Genomic DNA, 21975 nt, shown 5'->3' on the forward strand with positions numbered 1-21975 from the left:
TCGAGCCTCCGGCTTATATAACGGTGCGGCTAATCTATGGATTTTTACAGCTAACGGCCACTAGGGGACCTCCTAAATCTATGGATTTTACAGGTTACAGTCCACTACCTTTAACTCTATGGGCTCTATGGCCGGTCCGCTCCCCCCACCTTTAAGCGGCGGGCTCCAGCAGGAAAAGCTGGAGGCCGGAAAAGAGTGAGACAGGTAGCGCGAAAAAGTAAAAGTGGAACCGAGAGTGGTACGAGAGACAGAACGAGAGCAAGACAGTTTGTGCAAAGGAAGTTTTCATGCACAAACCCTCATTATGGAAAACAAACGTAGAAATGCATATGATGCAGTTTTTAAGTTAAAGGCAGTCAATCTGGCAGTAAAAGAAGGAAATAGAGCTGCTGCACGTAGCCTTGGCATCAATGAGTCAATGGTGAGACGTTGGAGACACCAGCGGGAAGAACTGTCTCAATGCAAAAAGTCAAAAAAAGCTTTCAGAGGTAATAAAAGCAGATGGCCCGAACTTGAAGACTTTCTTGAAGATTGGGTGAACACACAGAGAGCAGACGGCCGAGGTGTTTCCACCGTGCAGATTCGACTGAAGGCCAAAACAGTCGCCACCGAAATGAAAATTGAAAATTTTAGAGGTGGACCATCCTGGTGTTTCAGATTTATGAGACGAAAGGGACTGTCCATCAGGGCGCGGACGACTGTGTGTCAGCAACTCCCTCCCGACTACCAGGAAAAAAATAACAAACTTCGGCGAATTCATACAAAGAAAGATAGAGGAATATTCCATCGGACCGGACCAGATCATAAATATGGATGAAGTGCCTTTGACGTTTGACCTGCCTCTCACTAGGACTGTTAACAAGAAAGGTGAATCGTCCATCACGTTGAGAACCACTGGCCACGAGAGAACGAATTTCACTTGCACTGCATCTGGATTAAAGCTTCCGCCAATGGTGATTTTTAAGCGGATTACAATGCCAAAAGAAAAGATCCCGAACGGCATCTCCTTTAAAGTCAACAAGAAAGGCTGGATGATGGAAAGCGTAATGAAGGAGTGGCTGAATGAGTGCTACGTCAAGCGCCCTGGAGGATTCTTTCACCAAAAAAAAGCGTTGCTCGTTTTGGACAGCATGAGGGCCCATATAACAGATTCTGTGAAAGCAGCCATCAAGAGCACAAACTCAATTCCAGCTGTGATTCCTGGGGGCACAACGAAGCATCTGCAGCCACTCGACATCAGTGTCAATCGTGCGTTCAAAGTGGCACTACGCGTTCAGTGGGAGGCGTGGATGACTAGCGGCGATAAATCATTCACCAAAACTGGTCGCATGCGAAAAGCAACTTTCGCTCAAGTTTGCGAGTGGATCCTGACAGCGTGGAGGAGTGTCAAAACATCCACGATCACCAACGGGTTCCGAAAGGCTGCACTGCTGCGTGATGAAGAGGAGGACGCCGCCACAGCTGAGGCCCTTCAGAGGCTGTTCGATTCCGACAGTGACGAAGAGGAGTTTGTTGGTTTTGAGAGCGACAACGAAGGAGAGAGGAGAGTGGCTGACGAAGCCACCCTGAGCCTGTTCGTTTCCGACACTGAAGATGAGGACTTTTGTGGTTTTAGTACGCAGGAAGAAGACGAATATGAGGATTAATGAATTGACTTTTCTGGTTACAGCCGTGTACTGCACCTTAGCCTAAAAGATGAAGACGAGGATTAATGACTTTTCTGGTAGGCTGATTACCGTATATTTTAAGCAGCCGTGTTACTGCAACTTTAGGCTTACGCGCTTACTGTCGTGTTACAGGCACTTTATTTTGCACTTTTAAAAAAACACATTTAATTTAGCCATTGATATTGCCTCGTCAAGCGCTGTAAGCTTTGTTTTTTGTTATGGTACTACTGTAGGCTATATGCAACTTGTTGAAATGTTAATAAATGGGAGCTTCCTCAAACAGCCATCTCTTTGCCGACAATCCCCTCTGTGCACGAACCCTTACATATGGTAATTAAACATTAAAACACCTGCGGCTTATAGTCCAGTGCGGCTTATATATGGACACATCATTCAATTTAGCTGCTGCGGCTTATATTCAGGTGCGGCTTATATTCAGGTGCGCCTTATAGTCCGAAAAGTACGGTAGTTGTTGCACCCCTAGTCCACTTTAAATAATGACAGCCCAAGATGCACGTTACCTCAATTGGAAGGACAGATCAAGTTATCATTAGCTTGTAGAAGCAATCTTGAGTGTTTGAAATGTTGACTTTTTTATAGAACTAGTTTACTCCATTGGAAGAAGTTTCAAGCCTGGGACAAACACATACCTTCTCCATATATAGCGTGGGGACATGTTATTACTCACTTGGAGTTGCCCATGCTGTCCAGCACCACTTTTCCACCCCGACAGGAAGGGTAGCGGTTGTAAAAGTACTCATAGAGCATCCCGTCATCCACTTCGGGAGTCAAATCTCCAACAAACAGAGAATACATCTGACTGCAACACGAGGGACAACAGAGTCAGGTTTTTGTCAACGAAAGATGGAAAAATTTTGAAAAAAGGTCATCTTTGATTTCCTGCTTTATAACTCACCCACTCTCCTGTTTCCCAAAGGTGGCTCGGTTTAGCTTGAATCTGGTGGGCTGTGAGAGAGAAATATTAAGGAAATATTCAAGTCTACAATGCCATTATTCAGGAGCCTAAGCATCGCTACTGAGTGATCACTCTACATACCGGATTGGCTCCCGGTAAGGCTTTCCCGTTGATTTTGCGGAGACACCTCTCAGCCGTGGCCTCATCCGTCATCTCCACAAAGCAGTACCCCAGAGCCCCCCTGGGTGAAGACACACTGTTTAACGTCAGAGTAGAACGCGTCCAAAACTGACAACTGCTACAGATGTAGTTCTTACCCAGTCATCTTGTTGCGTATGATGCGCACGTTCACCACCTGCTCCCCCATGGTGGAGAAAGATCTGGTGATGAACTTCTCATCCATGTAGGTCTCCAGCTACACAGCCGCAGGGAAACATTAAAGAAGTTAGGAGATCCATTAAGGTCACTTAAACTGGTGAAACATGTCGTGGCCATGGTTATTGGTTTAAATACATTTGTTAAAAAAAGTATTGTGGAGCTGCAGAGATTAAATCATATACATGTATTCTACAGACTTGAAAGCAGGCACAGATTCTATGCATTTTTTTTTTTTTTTTAAACAAACCATAATTTTTTTTTTGTGTTTTCCTGATAATGAGAATTATAATGGCTATAATTTGCTCCATTATCGTGACTGTAAAATTGTTCATAATAATAATTGCAATTGTAATACTGACATCAAAGCGGCAACATTGTTACAGTTTAACTGTCTATATCTGTAAAATATGTCAGACATTAAAAAAAGTAAAAATGTACACCATAAATTCCCTTCATTTGATAATACAAAGCTTTTATTCTGAGATATTTGCAGGACAGTGCCATGGAAAAGTGAATGAATTGCTTTGATTCATAAATTAGAGTTTAAAAAAGAAATACATTTTCATAGATTTTTCTCCATCCACACAATATCAGACTGAGGGTTTAAAACAGTGTCTCTGGTAACCTAGTCCAGGTTTGACTAATATACAAATTCATGTAAACCTGGTCTAATCTGGCCTAAATGGACACTTTAGGAAAGCTTATTTTTGAAACACAATAACAAGTCCACCCCCCCTCATGTAGCTGATAGCAGACACCATTAACATGACATTAGTCCCGGTGGGCCTTTCTGCTGAGAGCTACGTGTTGCATTAAAATAGTGTGAGCGGTTACCCAACTCTAAACCCTAACGTTAGCCCAGCTCCTCATACAAGGGGATAATCCACAAACAAGCGAAATTATCTGCTGGTTTTCTTGAAGGAGTTTTGTATCACATCCATACAGCGTACGTAATTTAGCTAACACGGTGGTCACATTAAATTATTAACCGTAGTATAAAGTTGTAAAGTACTCACGTTCCCCATCCATAACGTGCTCATCCTGCTGCCGAAGATGTTAATATTATAATGTGAAATTACTGAGAGTTTTAAATAAAGCAGCAGAAGTCAGGGCTGCACATGCTAAATTACGCAGCAGAGAAGTAAAGCAGGAAGTACAACAACAGTACGTGCTGACGTCACACCAACGTCCTGGTTACGTTTTTGCGTCAACAGTTAGCGCTGTGTGTACTGTTTACTGGTCTGAGAAAGAAAGCAGTTAAACAAAGGTACACCATTTCTAAAAGTACTAATACAACAATGAATGGAGGAACACTTGTTACAAGTAGCATTTCAAATCCTACTTGAGTAAAAGTAATCAGATATTAGCTGTCAAATGTACTTGACACAAGTAAAAGTACAGTAGGCCTACTTGGGTAAATGTTCTTAATTACTTTCAACCCTGCACATTGTTTTTACAATGTGAAGGATCCACTTAATATAAACCTTTAAAAAAATGTCTTAGTAAAAATGCTATTAAAATAATGGAAACTGAAACACTTAAAACTGATATCTTTGATGAAAAATGCCTTTTCATCTTCACTTGGTTTGTCTGTAACACAATATTCATTTTTATTCCCAAAATGATTACAAGGTTACATTTGTCTGTATTTTAGTTCGTGATTATTCTTTATTTTTCAATGCTAAAAAGAAAGAAAGAAAGCACCAGTGGTGCAGAATGTTTCAGAATATAACCATATGGATATTTCCTGCTCCTGTTCATCTACTCATTTATGAAGTAGCACAGAACTATAAACTCTACCCTCTTTATTTATACACTCTTGTACTCCTGAGATATTATGGTACCTTGACAATATATTTTGTACAGCATTATGCAAATATTTGAAACCTGTCTAAAGACTAATGAATTGTTGCCTTGTGTGTGCACCGGTCTCTTTTCATTTTGCATGCAACTACATTTTTTGTAAATGTTCACACAAAATATATATATATACTGATTTGGAAATACTGAATCCTTCATGTTATATCAGAAGCCAAATGGAAAACACTCATGCACAAAGATTTATACACTTTTCAGTATTACACAATACAATTGAGCATCAAATACAAGTAAAGGTGACATTAAGGTAATGTCTTTTCACTGGAGTTTATTGACAGTTACAGAAACCACGGGATGAAGCGTGCTTTGGAAGTCAATCAGTGACTCTGAGGGCTTTAAAATTATACCATCCCAATGTTCCTAATATATGACAGTAATGGGCATCCTTCAGACATAAACACCAACACCAGCTGTACTGCAACACGGTTTGCAAACTGTACAAATATATCTGTGTGACATATACCTTAAACCCAACAGATATTTAAATGGCTCAGTTTAGACTGAATATTTTTATTTCATTATTTCCTTACATGAAGAACTAACTCCTGAAACATTGCTAAAAAATAATCCCAGAAAACAGCTGAAAGTGACATTAGTTCCCTGGTTCCAAATGAATACAATGTGTTGTAGTAATGTTGTCATCTCATAAAACACTTTCATGAAGCAGGTTGTATGTCATTGGCCCCATTATATTGTTTACATCATAAACAAAACTCACAGCCAAAAAAACAAATCAATAGCATGTTGAACCTTCAAACGTTGAACAGTGTGATTGACACTAATTCATCTTTTAATTCATATAATGATACAATGTCCAAACACACTTTATATGTCAAGATAAAACCACTCACAAATGATGCCGCATCACATCTGTAAATACATTTTAAATGTACAGGAATTGATATGTCCAGGACAGTTTCACCCACACTGCACACGTTACACAGATTTCTGATCAAGATTAGATGACCTCTTTAAAAGCTAGCATGATGAGTAAATTAAACATTTGACTATAGACTGAATATCACCGTGTGGCGTGTACCAAGCGTTGGTATGATCGGATACATGTTTGGAGGGACCCTAAACACATCATCAAAAACTAACACGACACAGCTTCCATGTGAAATCATACAGAGACTACACAGGCATGGTGATCAATTCTCTAACTACACAGTCAACCCGAAAGCAAAATGTACTTTTTGTCCACTGGCTTGAGACATTTTCAAATTGTCTTTTGCCTGGTGAGTGATGCTAATCTGCTAGCCACTTGCATATGTGACCAACATTTGGTTGGTAAAGGGATTTATAGTAACACCAGAAGCCAAATTGTGTTTTTAAATGTCAATTCAAATGTCTTTCCACTGATGGGCAGGTATGTAAGGCAGGATTTGGGAAACTGAATAATGAAAACATTAACAAACAATTGGAGAGCCATGTTGATGCTTATATGCCTAAAGTCTGAGATACCAATTTAATTTATTTGAGCTCTACATATTTAAAGATTTAAGTCTTGATAACAACATTACATCTGATATCTGGAGATAACAGTAGAATAAAGCCACAATGTGAAGAATTTGATGTTACACAGCAATGCATGGAGCCATAGATCAACCCAAGGAGATAAACAGCTAAACATATTCCACTAAAAACTGCTGCAGTCTCATTTGTTTCTAGAAACAACTGAACCTGGTTCCAGATCTTTGACTGACTGCTAGCATCGGCCATTTGTTACGAGACTCAAACAGGTCTGGTGTGGTACAGGATGAATCCTAAAACTCGGAAATGTGTCAACATTTTAGCACTTCCGTTGTCTCTAAGAACGTTTTTTGTTATGCATTTTTGGTAATCTCAAATTGTTATCTCAAATAAGGTCTGTGGTTAACACAAGCTGAACAGATTTTCATGTTTTGTTCTATGACATAAAATACATCAGTAAATACCCCTGTCTACATTTCTCTACTTAACACTATCCCAGTGGACATTAGCAACCTTTAGCGTAGAGGTGATGTAGTGCAGTCATGTGACTGTCATTTAGTTTATTGCCTAGGACTAGTTTTCTTATGGCCAGTTATTGCATTAACACTTAAAAAACAAAGTGGTGTTAATATGTGGAGATTATCCCGCTAAAAAAAACATGTATCATAAATGTGTGTTTGCCAAAAATATACATTTTTTCAATGTTCCAAGATCAAATGCAAGGTAGCTCTTGCGATGCTATCTTCCGGTCCGGCCTACAAAAATAGGTCATCACTATACCAACAGCAGAACTACTGTATTTAAAAGTTTCTGAATGTCTGGTGGTGGTTGGTGAATCTTTTGACGTAGCTCTATGCTTCCATAAACACATGGTGTCGTCTGTTAATCTTGCAGAGAGAGGTATAAAAATGTTTCTTCCACAGTAACAAAAAAACCTGAAAAAGGACCAACCAGACCTATTTCCATCCCAGAACAAATAGAAAAAGTGCGCTGAGATGCAGGGGTCTGGAACAACAACACACATGGAGTACATGTCAAAGTGCAACATCACAATAAATACTGTCCCATGTTAGCTTGACAGGAAGACATTGGTTCACCCCAGTAACACATGTATTAGTCGCACATTTATACTTCATATGCAAGTTGGTAAGGCTTGTTACATTCAAAACTCTAACAGGCATTCTGCATAGACTCATCAGTTAAAGACAACATCTACTTTTCAATAATGTTTAAGTGCTCAGAGAGGGACTGATTGGGGTTAATTGACATTCATAAATCATTATTGAGGGACATTTTTAGTATCTTTAAAGATGCACTAATCAATATTAAAACTGGATCATCTGACAACCTGCATCATATTCATTAGTATGTAGAGTTTGCGGACGCCATGTAGTTCCAGCATAGCTCCAAACACCTTACTGGACATGAATTTAGAATCACTGAAAACACCTTTAACCTCAAATGGGTGTCCTTATGCAGAATTGAAAACACTTATGACATGTGTACAGATTTAAACCTAAGAGACGTAAACAAATAAGAAATGTGTGAGTAGTGTTAAAATAATTAGTTTTGGAGTGGACCGAAAGACAAAACTGTAAACCTAGCGCAGACAAAACCAACGTAACGATCCAGTATGAGGAATGTAAGAGATGTGGGCTGAGTGAAGGAGAGTGTCAGTCCCACTGCAGGAGGGAAACATGTTGTAGACAAATGGCAGAGAAAGGTTCTGAAGGAGAAAGTCTGGAGGGCAGTAAGGAGGCAGCATATCAGGAGACGGTGGACATTGAGAGCTATGTGAACTTGCTGAGCCCAGATACTCCTCACACACACACAGTCAGTCCAGCTTCTCCTTGTGAACCAGTTTAGGAGAGTCCACAAAGTCTTGGCCGTTAAACAGGATGATGGTGGCTGTGATGGCGCTGGCAGCCCCCCAGAACATCACGTAGGCCAGGGTCTCTGTCCATGTGTCACCTGGGAGACAAATAACTCAGTTAGTCTGCTTACCAAAAACACAATCAGGGAAATATCTTTAGTTGAAGACCCCAGGAAGTGTGCCGGGTGTTAAAACACATTTTCCTAGAGACCAAATTGTGGTATTGCAACTTCCGTGTCCGTCACGTGATGTCATGGGGCCCAAAAATATTTTTTCCGGTAGACTTTGCCATTGAGAAAGGCACTTCTGTAAATGAGGTAAATTGACTTCACAGTGTGAACACTTGAATAACCCTTATTTAAAGTCACAAGGGCATTAAGTTGTAAGTCATCTTTTTGATCAGGAAACATCAGATTCCAGCCTTAACCTTTAGGCGCGTTCACACCGGAGTACTTTTACCCGTACTTTTCCCGTTTAGTTCCGTTAGTGCCTGGAATTTTGCATTCACACCAAAAAGAGAACTTAGTTCAGAGAACTTTTACCCCCATTTGTATTGCCTGCTAGAGAGGTGGGACCATCCTTGGGAGAAAAAAGTACCAATTTCAATTGGCTGGGCGAATTGCAAACCACGCCCCGTAAAACTCTGAAACGTTTTGTGAAGCCGCCATTGTATTTACTGGCATTAGCATTATTAGCATTAGCATTAGTCCCGTGCACCAACGGAGAGAGAATAACTTATGGCAACACAAAAAAACAAACATGGGAGCGGTAGAGATAAGGAGGTGTCGGCATTCTGGCGATTTACTCGGAAGGCTTCAGTAGAAGCTGCTGCGAGTCCCAGCAGCTTCTACTGAAGCCAGTCCCCAACTCCGGGGACTTACGGCCGGGGACTTCGGGTGGCAGTATACGCTGTGAAGTGGTTTGCGGCTGTCACAACCCGATCTGCAGCCCTGCCCGATCTGCAGTGCGCATGTGCGAGATGGTCCGCCATATTTGACAACTACATACGGCAACTCTAATAGGACACTTGACACAGTGGCTTTTGGCAAAACACAAAAAGAAAACTCGAGAGAGATGAGTTATTGTTATTACAACAACTCTTTTTATTGGGTTCTTTTATTTGGGGTTAAGTAAATTGTCAGAATAAGTCAGAAATGGATTTAACTTCTGTCAGACAGCTATATCCATACATTTTTGCATATACAGGACTGTCTCAGAAAATTAGAATATTGTGATAAAGTTCTTTATTTTCTGTAATGCAATTAAAAAAAAAAAAAAATGTCATACATTCTGGATTCATTACAAATCAACTGAAATATTGCAAGCCTTTTATTATTTTAATATTGCTGATTATGGCATACAGCTTAAGAAAACTCAAATATCCTATCTCTAAATATTAGAATATCATGAAAAAGTATACTAGTAGGGTGTTCAACGAATCACTTGAATCGTCTAATTAACTCGAAACACCTGCAAGGGTTTCCTGAGCCTTGAAAAACACTCAGCTTGGTTCAGTAAACTAAATCACAAGTATGGGGAAGACTGCTGATCTGACTGCTGTCCAGAGGACCGTCATTGACACCCTCCATCAGGAGGGTAAGACACAAAAAGAAATTTCTCAAAGAGCAAGCTGTTCACAGAGTGCAGTTTCAAAGCACATCCACAAAAAGTCTGTTGGAAGGGGGAAATGTGGCAGGAAACGCTGCACAACCAAGAGAGATGACCGCAGCCTTAACAGCATTGTGAAGAAGAGTCGCTTCCAGAATTTGGGGGAGCTTCAAAGACAGTGGACTGAAGCTGGAGTCCAGGTATCAAAAGTCACTGTTCACAGACGTGTCCGGGAAATGGGCTACAATAGCCGTATTCCCATGGTCAAGCCACTTCTGAACTCAAGACAACGGAAGAGGCGTCTGACTTGGGCTAAGGAAAAGAAGCACTGGACAGTTGCACAGTGGTCCAAAGTCCTCTTTTCAGACGAAAGCAAGTTTTGTATTTCATTTGGAAGTCAAGGCGCCAGAGTCTGGAGAAAGGCTGGAGAGGAGCAAAATCCAAGTTGCTTGAAATCCAGTGTGAAGTTCCCACAGTCAGCGATGGTTTGGGGAGCCATGTCAGCTGCTGGTGTTGGTCCACTGTGTTTCATCAAGCCCAGAGTAAATGCAGCTGTGTACCAAGAGATTTTAGAGCACTACATGCTTCCGTCTGCTGAAAAGCTCTATGGAGATGAGGAATTCATTTTCCAGCATGATCTGGCACCTGCCCACAGTGCCAAAACCACCAGTAACTGGTGTACTGACCATGGCATTACTGTCCTCGATTGGCCTGCAAATTCCCCTGACCTGAACCCCATAGAGAATATGTGGGGTATTGTGAAGAAGAAGCTGAAAGACACCAGACCCAACAATGCTAATGAGCTAAAGGCCGCTATTGAAGCATCCTGGGCATCCATAACACCTCAGCAATGCCACAGGCTGATTGCCTCCATGCCACGCCGCATTGATGCAGTAATCCGTGCAAAAGGATTCCCAACCAAGTACTGAGTGCATTAATGGACATTTTCAAATGTTTGATTGTGTTTTGCTGTTATAAATCTTTTTTTTTTACTTGGTCTGAGGAACTATTCTAATTTTTTGAGATAGGATTTTTGAGTTTTCTTAAGCTGTATGCCATAATCAGCAATATTAAAATAATAAAAGGCTTGCAATATTTCAGTTGATTTGTAATGAATCCAGAATGTATGACATTTTTGTTTTTTTAAATTGCATTACAGAAAATAAAGAACTTTATCACAATATTCTAATTTTCTGAGACAGTCCTGTATTCACAGTAAATATTTATTCAGTATGATAGCTGTCTGTCAGAATAAGTCAGAAATTGATTTATTCTGATAATGTACTTAACCCCAAATAAAAGATCCCAATAAAAAAAGTTGTTGAAGTCACGTTGTAATAACAATAGCTCATCTCTCTTGAGTTTTCTTTTTGAGCTTTGCCAAAAGCCACTGTGTCAAGTGTCCCACTTGGGTTGCCGTACTGAGTTGTCCAATATGGCGGACCATCTCGCACATGCGCACTGCAGATCGGGTAGTGACAACGGCCTGCCAGTAAACCCAAAGCAGAAGAAGAAGAAGTGATGCCAGCGGCTTCATTTCAATCTTACCTCAGGGAACTTGAACGCGATCTGTACTTAGTTCCATGGGGGCACTAAGTGCTGGGCACTAAGTGCTGCAAAGTACTTTTGGGAGATCTTAGACAAAACTCAAGGTTATAGAAAAAAAAACGTAAACCTCTAATAATAATAATAATAATAATAATAATAATAATAATACATAATATTTATATAGCGCCTTTCACGAAACCCAAGGTCGCTTCACAAGTCGGGCAGGGGGGGGGGGAGTAGGGGAAAAGAGGCAGACAGGTCAGGGGGGGGGGGGCAAGCAAGTAGCGGAAAAATAAACCTATCAAACTAACTATATAGTGGGGAAAGCCTTGGTGAAAAGGTGCGTTTTGAGGGCTTTTTTGAAAGTGTCCAAGGTTGGGGCGCTGCGGATTTCAGGGGGGAGAGAGTTCCAGAGGGTGGGGGATGCTACACTGAAAGCTCTGTCACCGAAAGTCCGCAACCTGGTGCGGAGGTTAGAGAGGAGATCCTTTCCAGACGATCGGAGCTTCCGGGATGGAGTGTGGTGGCGGAGAAGGTCAGACAGGTATTGGGGGGCGAGGGCATGGAGGCATTTGTAGGTCAGAAGAAGGAGTTTATATGTGATACGGTGCTTGACTGGGAGCCAGTGGAGGTGGATGAGGGTGGGGGTGATGTGCTGCCAGGGCTTGGTGTGAGTGAGCGCCCTGGCAGCCGAGTTCTGCACATACTGGAGCCTGTCCAGGGCTTTACTGGGAACCCTGAACAGGACTCCGTTGCAGTAGTCCAACCGGGAGGAGACGAATGCATGGATGAGGGTCTCGGCCACGGAATCGGAGAGTGATGGTCGTAGACGGGAGATGTTCCTGAGGTGATAGAAGGCAGACTTGGTGACGGATTTGATATGTGACTGAAATAAGAGAGTTGAGTCAAGGATGACACCCAGGTTACGGACTTCGGGAGACGGGGAGATGGAACAGCCGTCAATGTGGAGGATAAGATCCCCAACCTTCCGGAGCAGTGCCTTGGGGGCCACAACCATGAGCTCAGTTTTCTTACTGTTGAGTTTGAGTAGATTTGCTGTCATCCAGGTTTTTATGGCATGGAGACAATTGACCAGAGACTGTAGAGGGAGCTGGGCAGATGGTGAGGTGCTGAGATAGAGCTGAGTGTCAGCGTAGCAGTGGAAATTGAGACCGAAGTGACGTATGATCTGGCCAAGGGGGAGCATGTAAATGGTGAAAAGTAGGGGACCAAGCACGGAGCCTTGGGGGACACCATGGTTGACTGGGGCCGGGGGGGAGGATGAGCCGCTGATGCTGACAAACTGAGACCTGGTTGAGAGATAGGACTGAAACCATGACAGAGCTGTGCCAGTGATGCCAAGGTTGTCGGAGAGGCATTTCAGGAGGACTGTATGAGAAACGGTGTCAAAGGCCGCAGAGAGGTCGAGGAGGATGAGAATACTGATTTGTCCGGAGTCAGCAGCGAGAAGGAGGTCATTAGTGATCTTGAGGAGGGCGGTCTCTGTGCTGTGATGTGCTCTGTAGGCTGACTGTAGGGGTTCGTAGAGCTCATGGTTGGACAGATGTTGATGAAGCTGGGCGGCGACTGCTCTTTCCAAGGTTTTACTAAGGAAAGGAAGGTTGGAGATCGGTCGGTAGTTGTTCAGCTCCTCAGGGTCAAGACCAGGCTTCTTGAGGATGGGAGTGATGGAGGCGGTTTTGAAGCAGGAGGGAACTATTCCAGATGACAGAGAGGAGTTGATGATATCTGTTATGATGGGGCAGAGGGTGGGAAGGCAGGCCTTGACCAGCACCGTGGGCATGGGGTCAAGGGAGCAGGTGGAGGCCTTAGCATTGGTCACCAGCTTCGAGACCAGTGGAACATCCACTGGGGAGAAGGAGGAGAGAGAGCATTGGGGATTGAGGGGTTGAGCTGGGAGTGTGCATTTCTGTGTCAGGGGCCAGTGCAGAGATGGGGAGGGGGCAGGCACCAGGAGTTGTTGATGAATGGAGATCACCTTAGCCTGAAAAAAGTTGAGGAATTTGGAGCAGAGGTCAGGAGCTTCAGCAGTGTACGTGGCAGGGAGGGGGCGGAGCAGTCGGTTGATGGTGGAGAACAAGGATCTGGGGTGATTTTTTTGTGAGGTGATGAGGGAGGAGTAGTAGGCGGTCTTGGTCTTGGAGAGAGCCTCTTTGTAGGACCTCACATGGTCCACCAAGGCCATACGATGGACGGTGAGGCCAGTTCGTCTGGAAAGCCGCTCCAGCCGACGACCAGTTTGCTTCATTGTGCGAAGATCAGAGGTGAACCATGGTGCCGGGCGGAGAAAAGACACCGTCCGGCATCTGAGGGGAGCCAGAGAGTCCAGGCTGAGAGAGAGGGCAGTGTTGTAGCGGGCCACCAACACGTCCGGCGAAGTGTCGGAGAGAGCCGGGGCCATGTGGGTTATGAGGAGGTCTGATAGGGCTGATGCACTCACTGATTTGGTGTCTCTGAAGGTGATTATGTGCCTGGGGCGCTGCCTAGGCAGGGGGATGGGGATGGTGAAGATGATGGCATGGTGGTCTGATACTGCCAGGTCTAGGCGCTACAGGTGAGAGGGGGGGGCACCAGTGGAACAGACTAGATCCAGCGTGTGACTTTTGGAGTGGGTGGGGCCCTGAACATGCTGTGTTATGTTGAGGCAGTCCAGAAGTGACAGAAATTCTGCGGCAAAGCTACAGCTGGTGGAGTCGACGTGGATGTTAAAATCTCCCAGCAGATAGGTGGAAGGTGATTTAGAGCAGAGAGAGGACAGAAGCTCACTCAGCTCGGACATGAAGGTGGTGGAAGTTTTGGGGGGGCGGTAAATCAGGGCAACCTGGAGTAGAGGTGATCCGGAGAGCGAGAATGTAATACACTCAAATGATGTGATATGTGGAGAGGGAATCTCCCTGACCCGGATGCCTGCTAGGTGGATGACAGCCAGCCCGCCACCGCGGCCCGTGGAGCGAGGTTTATGGAGGTAAACGTAGCCTGGGGTAGTAGCTTGGTTGAGAGCGAAGAAATCCTGCTGGTTCTGCCATATGTCTCCGTTAAACATAAGAAATCAAGTTTCCTATCAATGATGATGTCATGGATGAGTAGTGCTTTATTGTTGAGGGAGCGGGTATTGAGCAGCATGAAGGTGGCTGCAGAGGAGACAGGAGGAGTGCTACTGTCAGAGCAGGCCAGGGGCTTCAAACAGCTGGTGCGCACGTGACGTGTGTTTAGATGACGTCGACAAGCAACACGGAAATGCAGAGCCGATTGTACCACAGATAATACTAGAATTTGTGTGAATAAATTTGTAGCGGGATGATCTGTGTATGTAGCGGGGGCGCTGCAAGAGTCCTGATGATCTGATGGCATCCAGGCAGACTAGTGCAGTAGAGCTGAAAAAACTCCGAAGTTGGAGAGCGGAGTATTGAAGCACCATATCCACAGCAGCTAACCGGCTAGCGACCGAGCCTCGAGCAACAGCACTCCGCGGTGCAATGATCGGAGCTAACTCACGGACAGTTCGGCCCTCAAGGCAACAGTCAATCCGGTTTAGGGATAATCCAGGTGGCGAGAGAGGTGGAAGTCCGAGCCAAAAACCCAGGGGAAAAACGGGATTCGGCGGCTGTCGATGCTAACAGCTGAAAGGTAGCTAGCCCCAGACAGCTGATCTACAGAAATGGTGAGTAGCCAGAGGAAAAAACTGAACAATGCGATCATCACAGTTGTGACAGAACAGTAGGCTATATATGATCCAGCAGTCAAAACTAACACTTTTTACAAGGCAAGAAAAGTTCAAACGCAGACGGAGAAGCGGCGAACAAGCAACGCCAGCGTCCTCTCACTCATCTGCTACCATGTTACGTATACCTCTAGCAGCCAATGGGATATAGTTGACGATGCCTCTCATCATTGGTGCATCTGTCAAAAGTTCACAACCTCCAGGAACAGACTGATTCTTGCTGTACTACCCAAGCCCACAGAAAGTGAGCCTGTAAGCAAGTTATATCCCTCTCCATTCAGTTCACAAGCTGAGACCAGATGTGACGGAGCCAATTGGACCAGAGCTTCAAGAAAACACTAGTGTCCATGCTCTATGGATCTAGGTCGTTTTATGTAGAAAATAATTGATGTTTACAGTTTGCACTTCACTTTGTTGGATTTGTTACTGTGACTGACTGAAATCAGTAAAATTCATGTCCAAAGCAGGCCTGTAGTTCTGCTGGTTTTTTCTTCACTTTTCAGATTTCATTTAGGTCATGGAGATGAAATGTTTACAAGGCTTTAAGTCAAAAATTATAATATTCTAGTGCGATTTAATAGTTTTTATAATTCAATAGCTAAATAAAGATATGTAGTTCATATCAATGTACGCATCATCAACTAGCCAATAGTGTTTAGGTCAATAAATCACAAACTGCCTGCAGCTATAGTAGAATTGATTCAGATGATATGAGTGAGAGGAACTTACCCGCCATGAGCAGACAGACGATGCACATGGAGAAGGCCACCAGCATGACGATGGGCAGCTGTAAGAGAGCAGGGATTAGACTAGGATAAGAACCACAGTCATTTTCACTGCTGAAGAAAGTGGAAAGCTGATATACTGACCGTGAGGAACTTCCAGTCCTTCTGCACACGGAGAGGAGTGGGTCCATCAGACTCATCCACAGCAAAGTTACCCAGAAAGAGGTCAATGGAGTCCTGGAAGCAAAAACATCACGAGGGATCAACACACTGGCTTCTTTGAAATGATGAATATGAAAGGTCTACCTCATTGCATTTCAATCAAGTTCAACAAATGAATTGTAGCTTGGATACATATGCATTTAGTATCCTATGTTTATACAGTATATTTTGTTTTAGCAGTAGGTTGGTATATACACTTTATAGTTATTTATCTTTCTACTGTGAATGTGTAATTGTGTATATATTAACTGTTTATTGTTTTACAATATATTTTATTATATCTTTAACTTTGGGATCTTTAATTGTATCTAATCTGACTGTGTGTGTGTGTGTGTGTGTGTGTGTGTGTGTGTGTGTGTGTGTGTGTGTGTGTGTGTGTGTGTGTGTGTGTGTGTGTGTGAGGCCGTTTGAATTAGTTCAGTCTACTACAAATGTCTGGACAATATGATTTAAACAATGGAGCTTTCATCACACCTGTCTGAATCCATCAGAGAAGTTGTTCTTGTAGTAGCGGATCATGGAGTTCCAGCCGTCCATCAGCAGCCCCAGCCTGGTCCTCTTCCCCGTCCTGATGGAAAAATGAAGTTTGATTGAGCACAGTCATGACACCAGCCTCCACAGAGCCAGCACATGTTAATGAGCCGTGTGCTGCAGGGTTACTGTACCTGGTGAAGTCTGTTTTCAGAGCTCCGGTCCCTGCGTACTGTACAGCGCATGCATTGGCATTGTCAGCCCATGCTGGTTAGAGAGCACACACAGAGAACAGTGAGCACACACTCACAGGCTTCAGATCATCACACAACACACACTCACGAGACATTACCGTTCTTGTAGATCTTCTCAAACTCAGCCTGCTCTTCAATCCGCTGACCCACATTCAGGACGCCCATCCTCTGCACACACACACAAAACACACACAGGTCGATATGATGTGAGCAGGATGTTGTCACCAAAATTACACGAGTGTATATATGGAATATATTACATGTACTCCCAAATTTAAACTTATATGAAATCTGTAGAATATGACTAAAAAAAGACACCGGAATAGGCTTATATATGCCGATGCTATATTCCTAAATAAAAATTAAGGCACCCTGCAGAAGAGAAAAATTAAAAATAAATTTAAAAAAAGGTCACTCACTCTTATAACCCTTAAGAATAGCTTCACATCACATCATCTATACCTTTGCTCAATATCTTTGATTGACATAATGACCATATTTTGACTACTGTCTGCAGGCTTGCAACATTTTAAAGAAATCAGACTTTTCTTAACTGTCAATGCTGCAAAGTCATACCTCCACTGTATGATTCTATCCCACATTGAATACTGTTTGACAAACTGGTCGTTTGCTTGTGCCACACACCTGAAACCCATAGAACAGCTGTTCAAGAGACCTATCAAGGTCTTTGACAGAAAGCCTTATTCATACCACCACTGTACCATCCTTGATAAACACAATTTCTTGAGTTTTGACCATTTTAAGTCTTTTAAAAGTATGTGCTTTATTTATAAATGTTTACATGGACTGCCCCCCCTCCCTAGGGCAATTCATCCACAAAAAACACACTGGACGCTGCACTAGGTCAGAAACCAGAGGAGTCTCTTTTAAAAAGGCAGCTCTTTCTGGAATAGCCTCCCAACTGAGATACGGGATTGTCCCACTCTCAATAGCTTCAAAAGGTCAACTCAAATAATGGTTGAGAAACAAACAGACGTGCAATCACCACTAAATGCACTTTAACACAGGGGTATCTCGTCTTGCACTTTATGTAGCTCTTTCATCTTCTCTTGCACTTTATATGTCGTTGCTGCTATATTGTACCTCCATGTGGTGAATACTTGTATATGCTAATCTTGCTCTTTTGCACTTTTTGCATATAATGTATTTTGTTTTTGTAAAATGTAATCTTCTTAAATGTTTTATGTGAGGGACTGCGGGTGGAAATTAGCTCAAAGCTAAATCTGGCACTGTTACGCTTGACACATTTGAATGTTTTAAGTGTTCATCACTGTGCATTGTCCCTGCCAAATAAACGATTAAATGAAAATGAAATGGGGAGTAACGGATTACATGTACCGTAATCAGGATACAAAAAAGGTAGCAGTGTTCCCTTACAGTTACATAAAAAAGATGTAATCAGATTACTGTTACATTTCTAAAAATAGTTGATAACTAGCAGGATTACAGTGTCCTAAAAAGATCATCTAGTGTTTTTGATGTAAAGGATCAGATGTTCTCTCTTCTCTGTGAGCTGTTCTGTTCTGTAGGATAATACTTTAAGTGTGAATATATACGCCTAATGCCTGAATCTGCTTCATGGTTTTCACTTTCTTTGCTTCATTTGTTCCGTTTTTAATTCAGCAGCTGACCCTATATGTTCATAGAATAGTGTGTGTGAGCTTAACTGTGTTTATTAAAGTAAAAACATCATTATTTTCTGTCAGTTCAGGTTTTATTTCTCTGCTTTTTTAACCTGTAGTATGTGCTCATGGGTTTCAGTGTTGGTGTACAGGCTGCTGTCTGAATCTACTGAGTGACAGATTTTCATATCAATAAGATCATTTCTGATCCTAACTATCTTGGTTTCTTCTTTCTAAGGTCACATCGTTCTGTTGTCTGACATGTTACACTAAGAAACATCTTATTGATATTTATTTTTATTTTATTTATTTGCATTGGATTTGATTTTGAAGTAACCCCAAAGTAACGGAAAGTAATCAGGTTAAATTACTATTATATTGGCATACTCAGATTAGGCTACTGCTTAAATGTTTTACAGGTAACTAGTAACTGTAACAGATTACACTTTTAAAGTCACCCTACTAACCCTGACAGTTTGAGACGAAAATGTAGTTGAATATATTGTGCCATGTTATCACAAAGTTAATTATTTGCTCTTATTTTAGTGAATTTTTTTTATATACATCATTTTACTGGTACCAGAGTTCCCGTTAGCCGGTAATTACCGGACTATGACCGGTAAAATATGCTGAAGAACGGCAAATCTAAATCTCTCCGGTCAAAGTGTCCGGTCAAAATAATTTCCGTATAGCGCAATACCACATAGGTTGCGCAACTTGAGCCACTTATGTGACAGACAAAAGACTATGTGACAGACAAGAATAGTCAATTCTAATGTCTAATACTTCATGTGGAGAAAGAGATGTCCTGTATGGGTTGATTGTGCGTTGATCTGTTGGTAATGCCTCTGGGTTCCGGTGGGCATGTAAACAAATGCATAATGCTGCGCTATACTTTTCTTAGAAGACCTTTGACCGGCACTTTTACACTACACTACACTACACTATACTATTTGTGTCCGGAAGATTTAAACTTTAACAGACTTGTTGACCGGCAAAAAAATATTCTATCGGGAACTCTGACTGGTACTTCATTTTTTTACCATGCTGTACATTCTCATTCTTATTAACATGTGTCTGCCTTTTAATAAGAAGTCTACTTGTTCCACTTTATTCTGCACTGAAGCGTTGCTGCTGTAATGCCGTAAACTTCCCTAACTGTGGGACAAATAAAGGATTTGTGATTCGGATTGTGAATGAATGTGTGGGGTCAGACCCACCTGCAGCTGAGACTGCAGGGAGCGGCGGGCCAGCAGGCTCTGGATCACGTTGGTGCGGTCCAGGCAGTCCATGCAGTTGCTGCGGAACACCCCTCTCTGCTGGGCGACCGTCTTCCCCTCCGAGGTCACCATGAAGTAACTGCACACACAGAAACCATGGAATATAACTACCGGTACACACTATACGGGAGGAGACATCAGGCCGGAGCAGCGGCTGAACCTACCTGTATTCATCTTGTGTCTCAGCAACAAGGTCCACTAAGATCTGCAGACGCTCCCATCTCATGGCGCTGCACTCCTTGTGGAAGTCGAAGGCTATATAGCTGAGGACAGAGGAGACACGGTCAAAGTGCTGTCCTCAGGTCACAACGGATGTCTAAACTTTGTTTTATCGGGCAGCGCTTCAATGTTACAGAGGTGGATGAAATATATGCAGTTCCCAAGCTCTGCTTGGGAACTGCATCTGTGTTAGATATAATGTATTTAATTAAAGGTCCCCTATTATACTGTTTTTCATCCATATATTATAGCTCTCAGATCTATACAAAACATGTCTCTGAAGTGTTTGTCTGAAACCCCAAACAGATCATTGCAGCATTACCCATAATCCCCTCTGTTTCAGCCCTGTTTCCAAAGTGCTGATTCTCTGTCTTTTACTTAGATGAAAATAAGGAGCCCCTCCCCACGCCCCTCTGATGCCCCTTTCACACCAACCTGTTTTCAGCTCCGGCTCGGAGCTGGAGCCTGAAAAGTACCGGTTTTTCCTGTTCACACCGCAGCGGCGCCGCCTCTTAGCTCCGCAATCCGGTTCACTTCCAGCTCCAAAAAATTGTCGGTCTAGGGGCAAGAGCTTTGGAGCTAAGAGGCGGCGTCGCTTACGTCGAGGCATGCAGGAAACTAAACCCACCACCCCTGAACATGGGTTGACTGAAGAGTCTCGTCATGCCTGCCTACAATCAGTAGTGCTGACAAAAGTGACTAGAAGGCAACCACACATTTATAAAAAGAAACACACTTTATAAAGTCAGGCAACACTAACCAGGCTTTGTGTAATTCCGTTTATTTGCACCTTACTTTGACCATCCGTTCACTGTTATTGATCATTGTGGAGAGCAGGCAGACATTTTGTTTTGTATTATAGAAGCTATCGGATGTAATCCATGACATGAAGAAGAGGGGACACATGTTGATGTAGAAGAGACAGGAACAAGTGGATTTTGCACAACAGGTGACCTTTAAGTCTTTCTGCTGTCAATGAATATGTGCTGTGGCTTCAATGAGGCATGACATGCATGTCTAATGGACAGGGACAATGTGGACACAGCGGATGATCGATGGGAAGCGGTAAAGTTGTTTGACCCCAAGCTCTTGTGGTTACTTATTCGATGGAGGAAGTTTATGTTGATCTTTGTATGCAGCCCTCCTGGATCGCAATATAAGCAGCAGCCTTTTTTGTTTCATTTAAGATTAAACCTCTTCAAAAGGAACTGCTTTTCAGTCAGCTCTCTGCATTCAGCTGATTTCTGTCCTGGGGGAATTATCATTGAAGTAGGTGGTTGAAAGGACATAAGTCAATCTAATTGAAAGTGAAACAGGAAGGAAGGATAAGAGTGTCTGTCTGTCTGTGTCTGTCTGTGTCTGTCTGTCTGTGTCTGTCTCTGTCTGTCTCTGTCTGTGTCTGTCTGTGTCTGTCTGTCTGTGTCTGTCTGTCTGTGTCTGTCTGTCTGTCTGTCTGTGTCTGTCTGTGTCTGTCTGTGTCTGTCTGTCTGTGTCTGTCTGTGTCTGTCTGTGTCTGTCTGTCTGTCTGTGTCTGTCTGTGTCTGTCTGTGTCTGTCTGTCTGTCTGTGTCTGTCTGTGTCTGTCTGTGTCTGTCTGTGTCTGTCTGTGTCTGTCTGTGTCTGTCTGTCTGTCTGTGTCTGTCTGTCTGTGTCTGTGTCTGTCTGTGTCTGTCTGTGTCTGTCTGTCTGTCTGTGTCTGTCTGTCTGTGTCTGTCTGTGTCTGTGTCTGTCTGTGTCTGTCTGTGTCTGTCTGTGTCTGTCTGTCTGTGTCTGTCTGTGTCTGTCTGTGTCTGTCTGTGTCTGTCTGTGTCTGTCTGTCTGTCTGTGTCTGTCTGTCTGTGTCTGTCTGTGTCTGTGTCTGTCTGTGTCTGTGTCTGTCTGTGTCTGTCTGTGTCTGTCTGTGTCTGTCTGTCTGTGTCTGTCTGTGTCTGTCTGTCTGTCTGTCTGTCTGTGTCTGTCTGTGTCTGTCTGTGTCTGTCTGTGTCTGTCTGTGTCTGTCTGTCTGTGTCTGTCTGTGTCTGTCTGTGTCTGTCTGTGTCTGTCTGTCTGTCTGTGTCTGTCTGTCTGTCTGTCTGTGTC

The 21975-nt window shown here is 43.1% G+C and overlaps 2 protein-coding genes across 3 annotated transcripts; both read right to left on the reverse strand.

The window, feature by feature from the left end:
* Positions 1-2330: 2330 nt before the first annotated feature.
* Positions 2331-4147, reverse strand: LOC307022595 (tRNA selenocysteine 1-associated protein 1-like). 2 transcript variants are annotated; one of them, XM_079655436.1, is made up of 5 exons: positions 3978-4147; positions 2901-2998; positions 2725-2824; positions 2584-2633; positions 2331-2487 (listed from the first exon to the last, which is right to left on the reverse strand). In XM_079655436.1, the coding sequence occupies exons 1-5, from the start codon at positions 3999-4001 to the stop codon at positions 2352-2354; spliced, it is 408 nt and encodes a 135-aa protein (XP_079511562.1). In that variant the 5' UTR covers positions 4002-4147; the 3' UTR covers positions 2331-2351. The 2 variants fall into 2 exon arrangements, with proteins under 2 accessions (XP_079511562.1, XP_079511561.1); XM_079655435.1 differs by having other exon boundaries at positions 2725-2839; positions 3978-4146.
* Positions 4148-5070: 923 nt separating this feature from the next.
* LOC307021211 (phosphatidylinositol-3-phosphatase SAC1-A-like) lies at positions 5071-20200 on the reverse strand. Its single transcript, XM_079653110.1, has 8 exons — positions 19843-20200; positions 19619-19757; positions 16854-16923; positions 16696-16768; positions 16505-16598; positions 15953-16045; positions 15813-15870; positions 5071-8283 (listed from the first exon to the last, which is right to left on the reverse strand). Exons 1-8 carry the CDS (start codon positions 19902-19904, stop codon positions 8147-8149), a joined length of 726 nt encoding a protein of 241 aa, XP_079509236.1. The 5' UTR covers positions 19905-20200; the 3' UTR covers positions 5071-8146.
* Between the last annotated feature and the right edge of the window lie 1775 nt (positions 20201-21975).

This window comes from Notothenia rossii (genome assembly GCF_949606895.1).
Source record: "Notothenia rossii genome assembly, chromosome: 10".
Classification (NCBI taxonomy): domain Eukaryota; kingdom Metazoa; phylum Chordata; class Actinopteri; order Perciformes; family Nototheniidae; genus Notothenia; species Notothenia rossii.

Coding starts and splice junctions, on each gene's coding strand:
- LOC307022595 (XM_079655435.1), bottom strand. CDS start 4,001: ATGAGCACGTTATGGATGGGGAAC. Junction 2,999..3,977: donor GCACGTTATGGATGGGGAAC/GTGAGTACTTTA, acceptor GCGGCTGTGTAG/CTGGAGACCTACATGGATGA. Junction 2,840..2,900: donor ATACGCAACAAGATGACTGG/GTAAGAACTACA, acceptor GACGTTAAACAG/TGTGTCTTCACCCAGGGGGG.
- LOC307021211 (XM_079653110.1), bottom strand. CDS start 19,904: ATGAGATGGGAGCGTCTGCAGATCTTAGTGGACCTTGTTGCTGAGACA. Junction 19,758..19,842: donor GAGACACAAGATGAATACAG/GTAGGTTCAGCC, acceptor CTGTGTGTGCAG/TTACTTCATGGTGACCTCGG. Junction 16,924..19,618: donor CCCTGCAGTCTCAGCTGCAG/GTGGGTCTGACC, acceptor GTGTGTGTGCAG/AGGATGGGCGTCCTGAATGT.